This window comes from Tarenaya hassleriana, unplaced genomic scaffold, assembly GCF_000463585.1.
Source record: "Tarenaya hassleriana unplaced genomic scaffold, ASM46358v1 Cleome11, whole genome shotgun sequence".
Classification (NCBI taxonomy): Eukaryota; Viridiplantae; Streptophyta; class Magnoliopsida; order Brassicales; family Cleomaceae; genus Tarenaya; species Tarenaya hassleriana.
In genome coordinates this window covers 3,926,066-3,943,628 of record NW_010961290.1, presented here as the reverse complement: position 1 = coordinate 3,943,628, position 17,563 = coordinate 3,926,066, and the positions used below count along the sequence as shown (strand labels likewise).

General features: G+C 34.8%; 3 protein-coding genes across 4 annotated transcripts in view; 2 read left to right on the top strand and 1 right to left on the bottom strand.

Moving 5' to 3' along the window:
- LOC104805910 (dnaJ homolog subfamily B member 6-like) overlaps nucleotides 1-1,007 on the top strand; it is a 1,762-nt gene extending 755 nt beyond the window's left edge. Inside the window, exons 4-5 of one of the 2 annotated variants that reach the window (XM_010530617.2) lie at nucleotides 291-347; nucleotides 767-1,007. In XM_010530617.2, coding sequence (XP_010528919.1) covers nucleotides 291-347; nucleotides 767-904 — 195 coding nt within the window. In that variant the 3' untranslated portion in view covers nucleotides 905-1,007. Of the gene's footprint in view, nucleotides 1-290; nucleotides 348-763 lie in introns of both variants that reach the window. The other variant, XM_010530616.2, reaches the window with a different exon arrangement.
- Nucleotides 1,008-1,294: 287 nt separating this feature from the next.
- LOC104806009 (glycine-rich RNA-binding protein 2) lies at nucleotides 1,295-1,687 on the bottom strand. The gene has a single exon (XM_010530726.1). It carries the CDS (start codon nucleotides 1,685-1,687, stop codon nucleotides 1,295-1,297), a length of 393 nt encoding a protein of 130 aa, XP_010529028.1.
- Nucleotides 1,688-7,278: 5,591 nt separating this feature from the next.
- On the top strand, nucleotides 7,279-15,973 carry LOC104805909 (kinesin-like protein KIN-14G). The gene is made up of 19 exons (XM_010530615.1): nucleotides 7,279-7,654; nucleotides 8,211-8,377; nucleotides 8,921-9,064; nucleotides 9,296-9,544; nucleotides 9,647-9,718; nucleotides 9,888-9,956; nucleotides 10,105-10,197; nucleotides 10,671-10,820; nucleotides 10,927-11,008; nucleotides 11,163-11,258; nucleotides 11,550-11,726; nucleotides 11,998-12,104; nucleotides 12,511-12,689; nucleotides 12,984-13,145; nucleotides 13,383-13,636; nucleotides 13,749-13,912; nucleotides 14,162-14,356; nucleotides 14,950-15,371; nucleotides 15,496-15,973. The coding sequence occupies exons 1-19, from the start codon at nucleotides 7,531-7,533 to the stop codon at nucleotides 15,629-15,631; spliced, it is 3,042 nt and encodes a 1,013-aa protein (XP_010528917.1). The 5' UTR covers nucleotides 7,279-7,530; the 3' UTR covers nucleotides 15,632-15,973.
- The last annotated feature ends 1,590 nt before the right edge of the window (nucleotides 15,974-17,563 follow it).

Below are 17,563 nucleotides of genomic sequence, written 5' to 3'. Positions count from 1 at the left end.
ACTCTTTCACTCTTCTCTTTGTTATTTGCCGGCTAAGGTTAAACATTGTCATTTCGTGTGTTCTGGGTTCGAATAAAAACGTCATCGTTTTCCTCGTCACTGGGTTTCGTCTTTTGAGTGAGTGGCCAATGATTTGCCTCGGCAATAGCAGTAAAATTTATTCTTCTTTTTCCTAAAAAATCCAACATTTTTAAGAGTTTTACCATTTTCGCCTCTACATATTTCAAATTCGAGTTCTTTGTAAATTTTTCGGTTAACACCCCTGAATTTCTACCAAATTATGTGATCAGGATTTCAGCGATTTCATGCAAGAGATGATCTCCATGATGAACAATGTCAAAGACGAGGTATGCTCTTTTCAAACTATCATCCGCTTGTAATTTTTATTTTTCCGGTTAAGATTATGGTTTAGTGTACTTGCCGTTAAAATATCACCACCGGTCGGTTGTTTAATGATTACTTCGATTATTGGACTTTTATGTCCGCAATCTGTGCGGAATTTTTTTTTCCGGTTGAACATTGAATTGCTCTGTGTTTGACATTGTCGTTGGTATTACTTCGGTTTAGACCGGTCTTCGTGACGATGTTCAATAATTCGGCATGTTTCCGTTACAATTTTTATGTCGTAAACAAACGTCCGTTAACAGGTTTCTATTTTCGCCAATTTGGATGATTGGTGATCGATAGGAAATGAATCAGGTTTAGCGGTTTGTATTTCGGTATTGATGCCGGAAGGGCAATTTGGTAATCTCGGTTGTGAAAGCAGGGGGATAGTTTGGAGGACCTACAACGGATGTTCGTGGAGATGGTTGGTGGAAGAGACGGCGTGAGATTTGACTTCAACGAGAGTCCAACGGGCACCAAGCGACCACGTGTCAACGAAGCAAGGGGTAACCGAGCATAGCGTTGATGTGTTGCGTTGTATCTGATAATAACTCCTTTAATATCAATAATCCATCTCATTTTCTCCTCAGATTCCAAAAAGATTTATTCATATTTATTTTACAGATCTAAGTCCACCCAAATTTTATAAATAAAATAAAAGGCTTTTCTAGCGAAAACGAGAATCCTAAATCGATAATTAAATTAGTTTGAAATGAGCAGTTTTTTAAATCTCAAATATTAATTGTTATAACTTAAATTGCGTATTCATATACGGATACTAATTGGTCAAAAGTTTCTGTCGATCTTTATAGTCATAACAATAATAAAACATCTTGGAAAAAGTCAAATCACGAAAATAAATAAATAACACGAAATCAAGTTAAGTCCCAACACTAAGTCAAAGAAAAAATCAAAGGCCTAAACACAAAAGAACCAAACAACCCATCAACACGGCTAAGAGACAGCTGATAGCTCCGCCGTGGTTATGTCGGTAACCACCGTTTCCTGCCGATCTTCCAGCAGCAGCGCCGCCACCAAAGCCACGGCCACCTCTGCCACTCCCTCGACCGCCGCCGCCGCCGCCATGGCCACCTCCCCCGCCTCTGCCTCCGCCTCCACCGCGAAGCTCTCTCCGTCGTACCGGTAAATCCATAGGAGATTTCATTGTGCCTCCGGCGATGATGTCATCGACGGCTGAGATAGAGGCGTAGGAGGAAGAATTAACGGGGTGGGTTTGGGCATGAATGACAACAATTAGTAATATGTGAATCATAAGTTTCATGAGCCTTTGTAGTAACTCCATATTTTTTTAATATATATATGGGAGGTATATATATATATATATATAACCAACGGGAAAAAAGGAAGAAAGAAGGTTTTTTTGTCTGTTTGGGCAGATCTCGTTTTATAGACCTATTTATAGGAATCTCATACGGTTTTCGTACCATGTTTTATAATAATATTTATCATTGAATCTTTCCAAATCTCTAAAAGAAAAAAAAATGTGACAATTTCCAAATCATGGCAATTTTGCATATTCAACATCTACAAGTATCGAACGACCAAAAGAAAAAATGGAGCAAATATATATAAGTGTTAATATCATCTTAATATCATTTTCATAATTGTTATAGTATTTTGCAAACATCTGTAAGAATGTATTCCTATGTATGCAGTATAAAGTTGTTGAGAAGAGAATTAACGTTTTTTATGTTACCAAATGTTGTCATATCTGCATGCAGAAATTGTCGTATGCATAATTTGTACGTTACGTTATACATGTTTTTAAGGCTTGAAGTTTGTTTCCGTATATATTACTATAACTGTTAGCAAGTAAATAAATGCGAAATATCAATTATGAAAATGCAAAAAATTTTACGTTCGATGTGAATAAATAAAAACATTTGCGATGCTATCGAGATCCATCTAGGATTCTAGCGTCATCTTAATATCGTTTTCATAATTGTTATAGTATTTTTTGCCTAACTAATTCAAGACATATATCATGGCATAATTGTTATAGTATTTTGCATCGAATTGTTCTCGAAATTCAATTATCAAGTCTGAAAAGGACCAGCAAGTAAACAATCATGCATAATTTTTGCGCTAAGTATCTTTTCCCCTCATGTATGAAGAAATGGGAAAACTAAGGATTTTTTTTAAGATGGAAATAAAGCTACGTCTTGCCCTTCGGGGCCAGGTCAGTCGGTTGAGAGCATGGGGTAACTCCATGAGGTCGGGTCTTCGAATCCTACCGCCTCCTTTCCTCTGACATGCTCATCTGTCAGCCTATCATAATGGGTTGATTTATCTCATATGCGTGTGTTGCAGGCTCGTGCGCGTGGGCTTGGGGTTTGACCCGCAGGCGCCTAAGTCCAAATACGGCCCGAACGTTAGGCGCGCCTGGTGGCCAGGTCCGGTGGGGGACTGTTAGGTGCGGGTGATGGCCAGTTCATCTCCGTTTGCAAGGGTAGGTAGTCACGGGGTTCCCAATAAAAAAAATTTACTTATTTAATAAATAAGAAGACGGTAGAGGAAGAAAAAGTGGAGGGAATCTTTGAGTTTAAAATCATTCTCCGCCTGCGGTTCAATGCACTCCATGACTCAAACCTTTATATATTCGTATACATAAATATATGTTCATGTTTAAATACACATAACGAGTTATATGTTGTAGGACTACGAGTGTAGTTTATATTAGAAGACAAAAGTTGTCTTTTTAAATTGTGTTTTTTTAGAAACACCTTTTTTCTCTCTCGAACTTGTAAAATACTCAATATTAATTTATTTTACACTTTTTTTTCTTTTGCAGCGTAATTATTAGAATATATATATATATATATAATCTAATTATGATCCTAATTAGATCATCATCTAAATCCAAAATGGCTGACAGAATTCTTCAAAATATCTCCAAATCTTTTCTATTTTATAAAAAAATTTAAACAATAATAAAATAAATTTAATAAAAAATGCTTAAAACTGGCGTTATATGAAAGGAGGAAGTGGTGGGGGTGTACATTATATACAACAAACATGGCCACCTAATCAATTCAAGAAGAGAACACATGGCACCACCCTTTATAACATTAAATATAAGTAATTAAATTTGAAATTAAATCATTTTTCTTTATAATAAAGATACATACATACATACATACATACATACATACATACATACATACATACATACATACATACATACATACATACATACATACATACATACATACATACATACATACATACATACATACATACATACATACATACATACATACATACATACATACATACATACATACATACATACATACATACATACATACATACATACATACATACATACATACATACATACATACATACATACATACATACATACATACATACATACATACATACATACATACATACATACATACATACATACATACATACATACATACATACATACATACATACATACATACATACATACATATCCCGCCCAGCCGAGAACTCTCTCCAGACCCGACGCGTCCGACTCGCATCCTTGTCCGAATTCTCGGCCAAGTTTTCTCGTTCCGTCCAAGGAACTCGGCCCATTACAAGCCAAGGCCCGACACTTCCCGCAACGGTCCAGACTAGTCCGGATCCTAGTCTCGGTCCTCCCAGCGAATCTCGGACTTCTCCCAACAAGTCCGAGCTTTCCCGACGAATCCCGGGCTTTTCCCAACAGTCCGAGGTTCCTGACCCGTACAGTCCGCCATATTCCGCACCTTTACACGCTGTACGGAGCGTCACGTACCATCGGTCGAACCCAGCGACTAGGTGCGTGACACTATATAGGTTTATTTGCAGCTTTTCCCAACAGTCCGAGGTTCCTGACCCGTACAGTCCGCCATATTCCGCACCTTTACACGCTGTACGGAGCGTCACGTACCATCGGTCGAACCCAGCGACTAGGTGCGTGACACTATATAGGTTTATTTGCAAAAAAGCTTCTGGCACCAGGAAACATTGAAATGTTTGAGCAGAAGTACGCCTCTAGAGAAAAATCGGCTGGGAAATTTGATCTGATTTTTTGTACACAACACTATGATGATATGACCTTATTTGTGGCAAAGTTTCATAATTTTCTGAGTACCGGAACTATTTTTCCCAAATTTTTTACCGAATATCGTCGATAATTCATAATAATTACATACGAATGAGTTTTTCAGCGAAACTTCTTGGGAAGCCTCTACATCTCATATTTATGTTGTGGTATAAATTTCATTCCGTTTGGAAAAGAAATGACTGATGAAAATTATTATTTTCGAACTAATTTGTTTTTTAATTAATTCTGTTAAAATTAATTTTTAAATCAAATTGGTTTGGATTTTTATATTCAGAGGAAGCATTATATCTACTAATTATATTAGCAAAACATATATATGGATTTATTGGACCTGGTAACATGGAAAAATACTTTAGAAATTTTTTTTTTATAATTTGGAAGTAAATCGGATCATTGACTCGACTAGACTCGACTACTGTAAGAAGATCAGATAAATCCGTGTGAATGCTCTTTTCCAAGTGAGGACTCGAATCCAGATTGAGAAAGAGTTTTGCTTCTTTCTTTACTGATTGAGCCACCCAATCTTGGATACTTTAGAAAAATCTTGTGAGACCGATTATTATATTAATATAATATTTTTACGAAGTTAAACTAACTTATATAACATGTCCGAAAACTTCCGTTCATCCGAGAATTTTCTCCGACCATGACCCTCTACTCCGCCTCTACAGTCCGAGAAACCCCGAATGGTCGGAGAAACTCGTCGGATGACCGAGAAAAATCCGAACATGTTCGAGAGATTTCCCAAGACCGTCCCACAACTTCGGTCATTTTTTGGCTTAGTTAATTATTACCGTCGTTTTATCTTGGGATACTCATCTATTGCAGCTCCGTTATCGGACATGCTCAAGAAGAGATAATTAACAACATTACGTGTATATATATATATACGCGTAAAATGAGAATTATATGTATTGATGAAACTTATTAATACTTTTTGAAGCCTACAATCGTAATATTAATAAAAAGAATGTTAATGAATTAAGCTAATCATCTTATATAAATATATATATATATATATATATATATGTGTGTGTGTGTGTGTGTGTGTGTAATTGGAAAAAATAACGACAGCACGTATTGCTATTCATTAGGAACGTCTACATTCACATACACATGTTTATGTGTATGAATGTGTTTTGAGTGAGTGGTTGTCACATATACAATGACAAATAAAAAGGAGAATATATAAGAAATCAATAATTTTTAATTAGTATGATTGAATAATATAATTGAGGAAAAAAAAAAGGTTCATTTTCAAGCAAAGTGGGTACAATCATCAACCTTATTTTATCCTTTTTAAAAGATATTTATTTATTTTGATCTTTTTCCAACACCAATTCTAAAATAATCCAATCATGATGTCATGCCCATTTCCTTTATACTTAAGCAAAAATTGTTTATAGAGTGTAATTAAGTAGTCTTGTTAATCGCCCAACCAAATGATTTTTTATTAAAAAAAATTAAAAACAATGATTTTAATAGTTAAGCTCTTAATTATAATATGCATTCTTCATCATTAACAAGAATAATTAAAGCGGAATTTGTTTTTGAGACCGTAAGTTTAATTAAACTTGTAAGAATTTGTTATCACTTCTTTTATTTGTTTTTTTTTTGCATTCAATAATTTATTATCTCAAAGTAAACCTCTCCTCTTTTTCTAATACTTTTTTTTTTCACTTTCCTATTTTTTTTAAACAAAATTTCATTGAAAATATATTTTCCCAAAATTTCATTGAAAATAAAATCTTTAATAATAAAAATATTTGGAGAACAATCAATACAATATTGATTTATATAGGAAATAAATTATAAATTACGCATTATTTTAGAAGATCATACAAATATTTTTCAAGAAATATTTAGAAATAATAAATATGACCATAATTTGGTATTGACATTTCTTTGGAAGTAAAGCATATATTTTGCTACAATTTTATTATGTATGATATGATGATAAAAAGATTTCGAAGGAAATATTAATTATAATTTTTTTATAATGTATCTTAGATAGAATTCTTGGTTTAATATATGACCCATGACATGATTGTGCAGCTTTTTGGTAATAAAAAAATACAAGGTCATTGCCTAAGAAATAAAATATACAGAAAATTAGTCAAAATATTTTAAAACTAAGATAAATACATAAAAGAATACTAAGCCATCATTTTCTTTCATATAAAGGCTTGTAAAATATAAATACAAATTTGGTTGTTTGAATTTGAAACTTGTAAGTATAAGTCGTGGATATATGAAACAATATATCAAGCAATTCAACAATAACTATATTTATTTTTAAAAAATCTCAATAATTCTTAATGTTTAAAATAAGAAAAGAAGAAAAAAAAGTGAGAAAAGTTCAAAAAAATAATTGAAAACAAATTTTCAAGAGAATAAAATAATCTTTAAAATACCCATATAACAACTTTAAAAATGCTAAAAAAAATATTAACGGATGCAACAATGTTCGCAATATTCGGGTAATTGTTTTAGATAAATGGACTCTGACATTTTAGAATATCTAAAATGCATTTATTTTGTTAACAGTTGTAATTTATAAATGACCAACAAAATAAACATATTTTTTTTTCTCAACACTATATAAATAAAATTTAAAAAATAATATTTTATTCAAACCGTCAAGCTACAAAAGCCGCGAGGGTCGGAGCCCCGTTGGTACCTCTTCTTCTTTTTCTTCTTCATCATCTTCCTCTTGTGTTCCATTTCTACAGAGAGAGGGAGAGCGAGAGAAAATTTTCCTCGATTTTTCTCTCTCGCTTTTTTTTCGTTTGATTTTGAACAATCCTCGATATATATATATATATATATGTTTGTATAGATGTATATATATACGTAGAATTCGATTTCCTTCGATCGAATTTGTTTCCGCCGGAGAATTTTGAGTTTCCGGGCGAGAAATTCGCGTGAGAGATTCGAATCGGAGTTTGTAGGTGTTAGGATTTTTGAAAATTTTCTTGTAAATTTTCAGGTTATCTTGTTCATCAAGCTATAAGGATTGTTTTGTTTTTTCTGTCACCGCTTCAATGGCGACGGAACAGCAAGCTTCTCGGTTCTGTTTGGCATCGGTTCTTGAGGATTTTCTTAAGCAGAGCAATGTTCGACCCAGCATTGGTGTCGATTCGAGTTCCAGAAAAGTCGACGAAGCTTGTACGATCCTCCATTTCTCCTGTTTTTGATCATAATGACAATTTGGTTATTAGATTTTTATGTTTCGCAAACATGGTTTCTGCTGGAATTAGGGTTTCTGATGTATTTATAGTCGAAAATCTGGACTAGTCGCATAAACTGTGGAATTATCAATTTAATGTCTGATTCTGAAATCTAGTATGTGTCTCCTACTTGATCAATGAATTTCTAGACTTTGTTGTTCTGATACTAGTTCTGTATTCTGTGTAATCTTCGGCTTCTCGAATTGCATTTCTGTCATTTTGGAACAAGGATTTCTGGAATTTAGGTTTATGTTTGGTTCTTATATGGATATATGGGATGAGAACATAAATTTTTGAATGAATACCCGAATTATTGTAGTTACTTGATGAACAAAAAAACTGGAATATGCTGTTTTATTAGTTTTCTTACTCGGGATGATCAGATTATACGTTTCAGTTACAAACTTAAATATGTCACATCTTTGGTTATACGTTTCATGTACATTCATCGATCAAGATGAAAAAAATAAGTCTGCGCTCTTTGTTATTTTCAGCCTTGCGAAGGTATGAAGCAGCCATGTGGTTAAGACGCACCATTGGTGTTGTTGGAGGCAAAGACTTGCCTGCAGAGCCTTCGGAGGAAGAGTTCAGGATTGGATTAAGAAGTGGGATCTTACTCTGCAATGTCCTTAACAAAGTTCAACCCGGTGCTGTGCCAAAGGTATTTGCAGTAACAGTTGATGGTGTCAATAAGCTAGAGTTTAAAACTTTGGAATCCAGAATCTAGCTAGCCTAGAGTTTAAATACGTTGCCATGACTTGAATTGGAAACTGTAAGAGTGACAGAGTTTCTTCAGCCACTAGGCTGGTTATGGAACTCCTTCGATCAAAGCTCATTTAATCTTCTAAAATTGCAGACGATAAACATAATTATTAGCTATGAAAAAGTTATAAGTTCAAATTTATGTTTTAAGCTGCAAGTTACAAGTTTGAGAAGAATTTTGAAATTCAAAACTATTTAGATAAATTTCATAATCAATGATTAACATAATTCTTATTATTTCTCAGCACCTCATATTACGTAACTTCATTAACTGCTTTAAATTCATTGGACAATTTTAAATATAAAACAAAATATAACCATTTTATATAGATTTATTTATGATCAAGTTTAAACGCAATGTCCTTCTCATCTCGTTTAGACAATCACTAGCAGTTGTAAGATAGCCCACTCCTGATATTGACTCTGTGTTGTTAAACTTCAGGTAGTTGAAGCTCCAAATGATTCTCTTGTCAATCAAGATGGTGCAGCTCTATCTGCATTTCAGTACTTTGAGAATCTACGAAACTTTCTTGTTGCAGTGGAGGAAATTGGGCTTCCCACGTTTGAAGTCTCTGATTTTGAGAAGGTAACGTAGTAAAAAAATGTAAAGACAAACAAAGGAGCAAACCTTAAATTTCCATATAAAGGGCAAGCTGAAAATTATGCATGTTCTATAATCCAACTGATTTAATAAGGGGTTGACGATCCATCATCCACCCCAAAACCCATGTTTTCGGGCAAGTTCCAAAATTTGGTTTATATATGCATAATGCAAGATGAACTTTCTGTCTACATGCTCACGGTGTGTTGTTCTCAGGGAGGTAAATCCACAAGAATTGTGGAGTGTGTGTTGGCTCTAAAGTCATATTGCGAGTGGAAGCATAGTGGTGGAAGTGGGTCATGGAGATACATTGTGAACTTGAAACCAACCACATTTGGAATGGCAAAACAAATTAAACGGAAACCCTCAGAATCGCTCATGAATCCATCCACAAGCGACCCTTCTGATATAATGTCCAGTGAGCAGTCTGCATGCTGTCAATCTGATTGTGATTCCAAACAAAGAGTTAGTGAGCAATGTCGTTGCCTATATATATAAAAAACCCTGTATTTTACAGTACTATTATTTTTCGTCGTTAAATCCTATGTTTTTTTGTCCAAATTGCAGGAAACTTCCCATTCCATAGATGCGATTGTGCGCATGGTTTTATCAGATAAGAAGCAAGAAGAAGTCCTAGCTGTAAGCATTCTCCTGCTGATCTGTCTATTTATACTTATAAGTCCTTGTCGACATTAAGTTCTGGTTTGTTTTTACTTTATTTTTATTTTTAACTCAGTGTGAAGGATGCTTCTTCTTGTTGTTCTTAAGATTCATAACTACACACCTTCCCGTTTTCCTTTGCTTCCAGATTGTAGAATCTATGCTTAACAAAGTCATGGTAGAGTTTGAATGTAGACTGGCAACACAAAGCGAATTGGTAAGCAGTTGTTGTCTAAAGCAGCATTAACCGCAAGATTATAGCTGTATATGTAGTCAGATAAAATCTCATGTCTCTTAGTGATGTGGAGGAGATGGGCAAGATCCTTATCTGATTTGTTTTTCATTTTGAATCTACAATTCTGTAGCATCAAATGAGTTCGGAGAACAAAATAACTCTTGACTCTGGCGATCTTGGGAGGCCTCTTTCAGGCTACGAGGAGGGACTATGTGACAGCTTGGTACGTAGAGCACAAATCTTTTGAATTGATTGTATTGTCGGTGTTTCAAGAACTCCACTCACTCAAGATGATGAGCAGAAATATTAATCCTTCATAACTCTCTAATCCAAGGATCTTTAAATTAATCACTAGGATTTATTTGTAGATTAGAGGCGACAGGATTATGTATGTGGATTTGGTAGAAACCTTGCATCCATCAACTTCTGATCTCTCTTAAAATTTGGTTCTAATCAGGCAGATGTGTTAGAGTTAGACCCAACGCTTCCATATTCTTAGAGAAGTTAAGCCCTGATGCACATATAAACTAATGCTTATTGCTCTGCTGGACTCAAAAAAGGAATAAACCATATTGTTTGCATACGACTTTTAAGGGAGTACTTGATAAAAAAATCAACTCGACTCAATGCTAGAGGTGCCATAAACAAAAACAATTTCTCCATTCCCAACAACGGTGATATATGTTCTTTTTCCAGGATGGAGAAGAAGACGTGACAAACATTGCAAACAACAACACAGAAGCTTCATCAGATAACAATGTGCAAAACTGGCATGGCAATGGAATTTCAAGGGATCATATCGTGAAGCAACAGATGATAGTCGAGAGACAGCAGATATACATTGAGGTAGGTTGATTGAATATGTGCACCACAGGGTAATGTTCTTGGTTCTCTCTAGACTTTCGTTTTTTGATATATAATTTGGAGTCCTGGGCTTTTTGTGTTCATCCAGGAACTTAAACATGCTCTAAAGTCTACAAAAGCGGGTGTTAAGTTCTTGCAGATCAAGTACTTTGAGGAGTTTAACAACTTAGGTGAGGAATATAAAGTACAACATTACATTATGCATTTTCGTCAGCTGCAACAACTGGCCAAACGGCAGCTCCAGCTGCTAGCACTGGAGTACTTACTAATTTCACTATTCTGAATATTGATAGTTCATTCACTGTTTTTCTCTTCCTGGGATAGGCAAGCATTTGCATGGTCTAGCTCATGCAGCTACAGGATACCAAAAAGTTCTTGAAGAAAACCGCAAACTCTACAATCAAGTGCAAGACCTCAAAGGTAACTGTAGAAAGAAAAAGGGGGGTCTTTATCGGATCTAGAAATGTAGACACGTTTATAAATAAACTTGTAAAATGAGAAAATAATGCTGAATCCTCAAAGATACGCATGAATATTGAACACACACATACCCACCCATTTGTATAGATGAATCCCTAATTGTAAAGTAGTAGTGAATCCTCTGACTCATTGGATACAAACCCTGAAGAACTTACGAGCAAGATTATGAACCATGTGCTTGTGAAAGTCAATCCTATGATTAAGATTTGCTATCCTTTTAAACACAATCAGGAAATATAAGGGTGTACTGCCGGGTGAGACCATTGTTGCCTGAGCAAACAAGTGTGTTGACCACAGTGGATCACATAGAGGATTCGACTATTTCAATTGCAACCCCTGCAACGTATGGGAAAAATGGACGGAAATCATTCACATTTAACAAAGTTTTCAGTCCTTCAGCAACTCAGGGTTTGTTCGCTTCTATTGTCTTCTTGACTTTTGCTTCTTTAAGTTATGCAATGTCTTGGTACGTCAATGAATCTTGGACCCATAACAATAGAAATTCAAAATGATGTTGAAACCTGTGAGAGCAAACAGTATATATGTGGAAATGCATATTGGTTCATGCAAACAATCATGATTCATTTTATGTTTTACAATCTTGAATCTTGACTGCAAAACTTAATTACATATCTCAATTCAGAAATAACTAATATTTCTTACGGAATTCAATTTGTAGGGGATGTATTTGCAGACACTCAACCTCTGATCCGGTCCGTTCTTGATGGTTATAATGTCTGCATATTTGCGTACGGTCAAACAGGATCTGGAAAAACTTACACAATGGTACTTTTCTCTTTCTATTAGATACTTCTCATCATGTTTCAACCAACTCACACATATTTCTTATTGTCTCACATATATTTTAGTATAAAATATGATTTCTTTAATCTATGTATATCCTTGGCGTATTTGGGTTCTAAGCACCAAGTTCATGATGCTTTTCTCTAAGGGGGGGTTCTGCGTTCTGAACTTCCCTTAAATTTTTATTTTGTGACTGTGAATTGTCTTTTACACCATGATTAATTTATCTTCACATTGAAGTGTTTTTTGGTTAAACCCATAACATATTTGTTCCCTTTCTTGTTTTGCGGAGTTGAATTTTTAAAGTTATTTCCTCTCTCTAATTGCCGCAGCAGTATTCAGCATTGTTTTACATGTAAACTGATCTAAACACTATTCCTTTTCTTAGACTGGACCTAAGGTGCTCACGGAAGAGAGCTTAGGCGTAAACTACAGAGCACTGACTGACCTCTTTCTTCTGTCTAATCAAAGAAAAGACACGTTTTCCTATAACATTTCAGTTCAGATGCTCGAAATCTACAACGAGCAAGTCCGAGATCTCCTCACCACAGATGGTCAAAACAAGCGATATCCTTATCTAACAACCTTGTGTTTTTATTTTTGCGCACATCTAGGACTCAACTGAGATTAGTGAAACAGGTGTTGGAATCCAGTGGTATGCTGCCTACACTCGCGAGGCAGCTAATCATACAGCCAAAACTTGAAAGATCTCGTGGTTATATCAGGTTATAATCTAAATTTCTGTCCTGGAATGGAAATTGGCTCCTAGAAATGGTGAAACTATTTCGTAGACTTGGGATGAGGTGTGGGAACTGCTAGATGGATCTTGCAATGGTACATGTGTCCTTAACTTGTAAACACGTTAGAGATCCGAAACAGTTCTCCAGATGGAATCAATGTGCCAGATGCAACGATTGTGCCTGTGTCCTCAACTTCTGATGTCATTTATCTAATGAATCTCGGGCTAAAGAACCGTGCAGTAAGCTCCACGGCCATGAATGACCGCAGCAGTCGATCTCACAGGTTCGTTTTCTCTCTTCCTCTGCGAGTGTATATGTGTTTGTGTTCCCCTTTTCATTTGTATTCATACGTCTGTTATTAGAGGTTGGAATACTTATTCTTCAACTAATATCATTCGAAATAAACGTTATCGATTTGGATAAGAATAAGCTGAGAAAATCTCAAGTTAACACATTGGTCTTAAACTCGATCCCCAAGAGCTCATTAATTTCTGCATGATTTCTAATTTTCTACCTGCAGCTGTCTCACGGTACACGTCCAAGGAAAAGATCTCACGTCCGGAACAATTCTCCGTGGTTCTATGCATTTGGTTGATCTTGCCGGAAGTGAAAGGGTCGACAAGTCTGAAGTCACTGGCGATAGATTAAAAGAGGCACAACACATCAACAAGTCTCTCTCTGCTCTTGGAGACGTGATTGCATCGCTAGCTCAGAAGAACAACCATGTCCCTTATCGGAATAGCAAGCTCACCCAATTACTGCAGGACTCTCTAGGTAAAGACCTCCATTCTTTACTCAGCTCTGTGAGAAACATCAAAGAATTGTAGTTTAGCCCTTTTATGTTCTAGTCACTTTCTTCAGTGGAATAATGATGTGTTTTTTTCAGGAGGACAAGCCAAGACACTAATGTTTGTTCACATCAGCCCCGAACTTGAAGCTCTTGCAGAAACAATTAGTACTCTCAAATTCGCAGAGAGGGTTGCCACAGTTGAGCTCGGTGCTGCTCGAGTCAACAAAGACATTTCTGAGATTAAAGAGCTCAAAGAACAGGTTCGGCTTTCTCCATGTTTATGTTGACTGCTCAAATTTGAATATAAGTATGAAATTTGAGACCTTTCTTATAATCTTCTGCTACATCATTTTACGATCTATATGAATGCACAAGTTTAGATTCTTTCGATATATTGTTTGCTCTATTAGAACTCCAATTCGAGTCAAGAAATTGAAATACCAGTGCAGAACTGTCAGTTATGTCGGAATACTTCTGCAAAGTTTCTCTATCATTGTCTTTGATTTCAGATCTCAAGTCTCAAAGCTGCGCTAGCAAGGAAGGAAAGTGAAGCGGGTCATACTCAACTTCCTAGACCCATTTCCACTGACAAACTCATAAGAAGAAAGTCCCTTGGGTTTATTTCTCCATTACCAAAATCCCCAACCATTAGGGAGTTCTCAAGCAAACGTAAGGTTCAGATTGATGATCTCAACAGCATTGAGGTATGCATATATACGAAACTGATAGCTATGATTATGAAACTGACGATTTAAGTTGATTCACGACTTATGAAGTATCTTGCTCCAATGAAGTCTGAATTTATGTTGGTTACCGACCAAGTTTAATTAGAGTCTCTTATGGATATTTTATGTTGGCTCAGTTGGCCTTAGGTAACATTTGTGTATAACATATATTCCTCAAACTGAGATCGAGTTGAATGTTCTTAGCTTCAGTCTGTAACCATTTCAAGTTTTCAAAAGAAATCGTGTCAGTTTCCCAATTCTAGGAGCTTTCTATAGGGCAACACAATGTTTAAGCTACGAGGTGTTCTCAAGTTTATTTTTAATGATTGGTTTGAACTTTGCTAATTATGTACCAAATGTCTCGTTGGTTGTACTCATTGATATGATATGATGTCTGTTCAGACCAACCCAATTATGCAAACTTATTTATATAGGTAACTTTGATCACCTTAATCCTAGCGTAGAGGAAATTGTGAAATTTTTGTGTCAGATTCCTGAAATCACCTGATTCTTTTTCAGTGACTATTCAATCATATTGAACATAGAAATCTTGCTGGTTTACCACCCTGCAGGGACAAAGCGACTCTACATCTTCAAGAAGACAGAGCCTTGAAACTCAAGAATTAACGAGTTCGCCGTCGTGGGTGAGCCTATCGTTGGATGGCAAGGATGACGATAGAGAATATATCTTGGGTGAATGGATTGACAAACATGAAAACGGAATCATCCGCAAACCAGAAAACAGGAAGACGTACAATCACAATGGCCGTAAGGAAGATCAAGGATACGAAGTGAGGAAAATCCGCTACGAAGATTCAGTGGCTACGGATGAGTCTGAGACGAGTGATTGCTCGGAGAGTAGCTTGATGTGGCAACTGAATGTTCAAGTGAATGTGCCACGAGTTCCGAATGGTTCTAATCCCTCATTATTGGCTTCTTCTTCCAAACCAATGGAGAAACCTCAGACAAGAATCGGTAGAGCTGCCGAGACACGGTCAGTCTACTTGTCTTGAACTCTATCATCTAAATGCTTTCGATCCTGTTCTTGTTCCTGATTCTTTGTTCTCTTCTAAATTACATGTTTTTCTTTTCGGGTTTCGGATATTGATGATATTCAGGAGCATGATACCATCTCTAATTCCCGCGCCTACGCGGAGACTATCTCTCGGGACTATGACTTCACCGGCACAACCGCAAACATCATCAAGACAAAACACAGTTATGAAGAAGAGACAAGGACATCAACCCAAGTGAACATAAACAGCATATAACATACATGCAAATGTGGGTATGAAACTATAATTTTTTTGTTTGTCTTTTGTTTGATTAATTTGGTTTTGGGTCCACTCATCATGGATTCATGGTCAATATATGTGGCGTGGCACACGAGGTGAGGAACCCGGCTCGGTTCGAGGTTGATATATATCTCAAGTGGCAGAGATTAGAATGAATATGTATCTCATAACAGCCATAATTTGGGTTGGAAATGTGACTTTAATATATGGAATGTGAATATGTATTATTCCATTTCAAAGACTACGAGAACAAATATTATTAATTGTCACTCATAGTACCAACATTTTGTGGTCCCATCAATTTCTCGTGTTCAATGTTTAAAGACTGAATGTACACCACTTTCCGAGTTTTCATTTCACATTAGAATTTTTCGCTTCCGAAAAAACTACAACTATTTGGTGCGGTATTCATTAAAAAAAATAGTTATTTTCTAAAAAAATGTTTTATTTAAATATTTTTATTATTTTTTTATATCCTGTTCGAATTAACTTGAATTATATTAATTTAATTTGATTTTATTGTTATCTCTGGTTTTGATAATTATTTTTCATTTTTATGTAAAGCAAATTCGAATATTATATGTCTAAAAAAGAATATTTACAAAGGAAACGAGGGAGAATAATGATGATAAATAAGTCCACTTCAAAAAAAAAAAAAAAAAACGAGTGATGCCAACTCACCATTACCCAAAAAGGGAACATCTTTATCCAATTTGACATCTCTACACCGCTTTTGATCGGTCAAGGAGGCCTTGTGATGACGATGTTGTTCATATCATAATGTCAATTCAAATGTCAAAACAAAATTAACTTTTTATACAAAAATATATTGCAATATTAAGCAAATTCATTCACATTAACCGCTAAAGTTATTGCCATAACCATTTATTTGATTGTCTTTTGTCTTTGTTTAGGTAGCCACAATGTCCAAAAGACTATAATATTTCTTTAATCTGTACTTTAACATTTCTTTATGAAAATATCTATTAATCACCTTATAGTCAGTGAATGAAAATAATTGTTTTGACGGCGATTATTTAAATACAATTTTTAAGAGATTATTCAAAATTTTAAAAATTATAAAGAAATCAATCTATATCTCAATAATAGATAAACTTTCAACATTAATATAATGTATGTAAGATTTATGATTTGTATGAAAATGTTTCACATGAATGATAGTGTGACCTTATGATCGCAAAAAATTATGGCTACAATGCTAAAAATAAACAAAGTGAAATAGCGACTATAGAGATTTTTTTCCCAAATAAATCAGATTATTAAACTATAATGACTTTCATTAATATCTAATTGGTGTCCAATTTTGCCAATCTCATTTATATATAATTTTAATGATCTCTGAAAGATTTTTCATTTTGTAACAAATCATTGAGATAATTTCACGTCTCTAAAATTCTAAAATTTTAAACTTTCATTATTATAATAATATTGATGTTTTAAAAATCAGATAAAAGTTTTTTTATATTTATTTTTATGGCCGTTCAAATGTGTATATAAACACTACAACTTTATATCTTTTAAAGCTGTAACACCAAAAGAAAATTATTATTTGCCAGAAGTACTTAAAAAAGGAAAATTTTGATTGTTTTGTTTGAATGGAAAATATTAGCTTGGGGGAGATTATTGATCAAATATCTAAATTCAAAATTGGTTGGACATTACCAAATGTCACTAAATACTAATTTGGTTTATTTTAATTAAACTTCTATTCAATCAATAACAAATCAAAATAAACTATAGATTAAATGGATTTATATATTAATAAAATAGAATATAAATTTCGAATGAAACATTTCGTGATTTAAGGAGGTCTAGACCAACTAATTTGGTTGACTTTAAGAAGTTGTGGTTATTGTTTGACCCACACGAC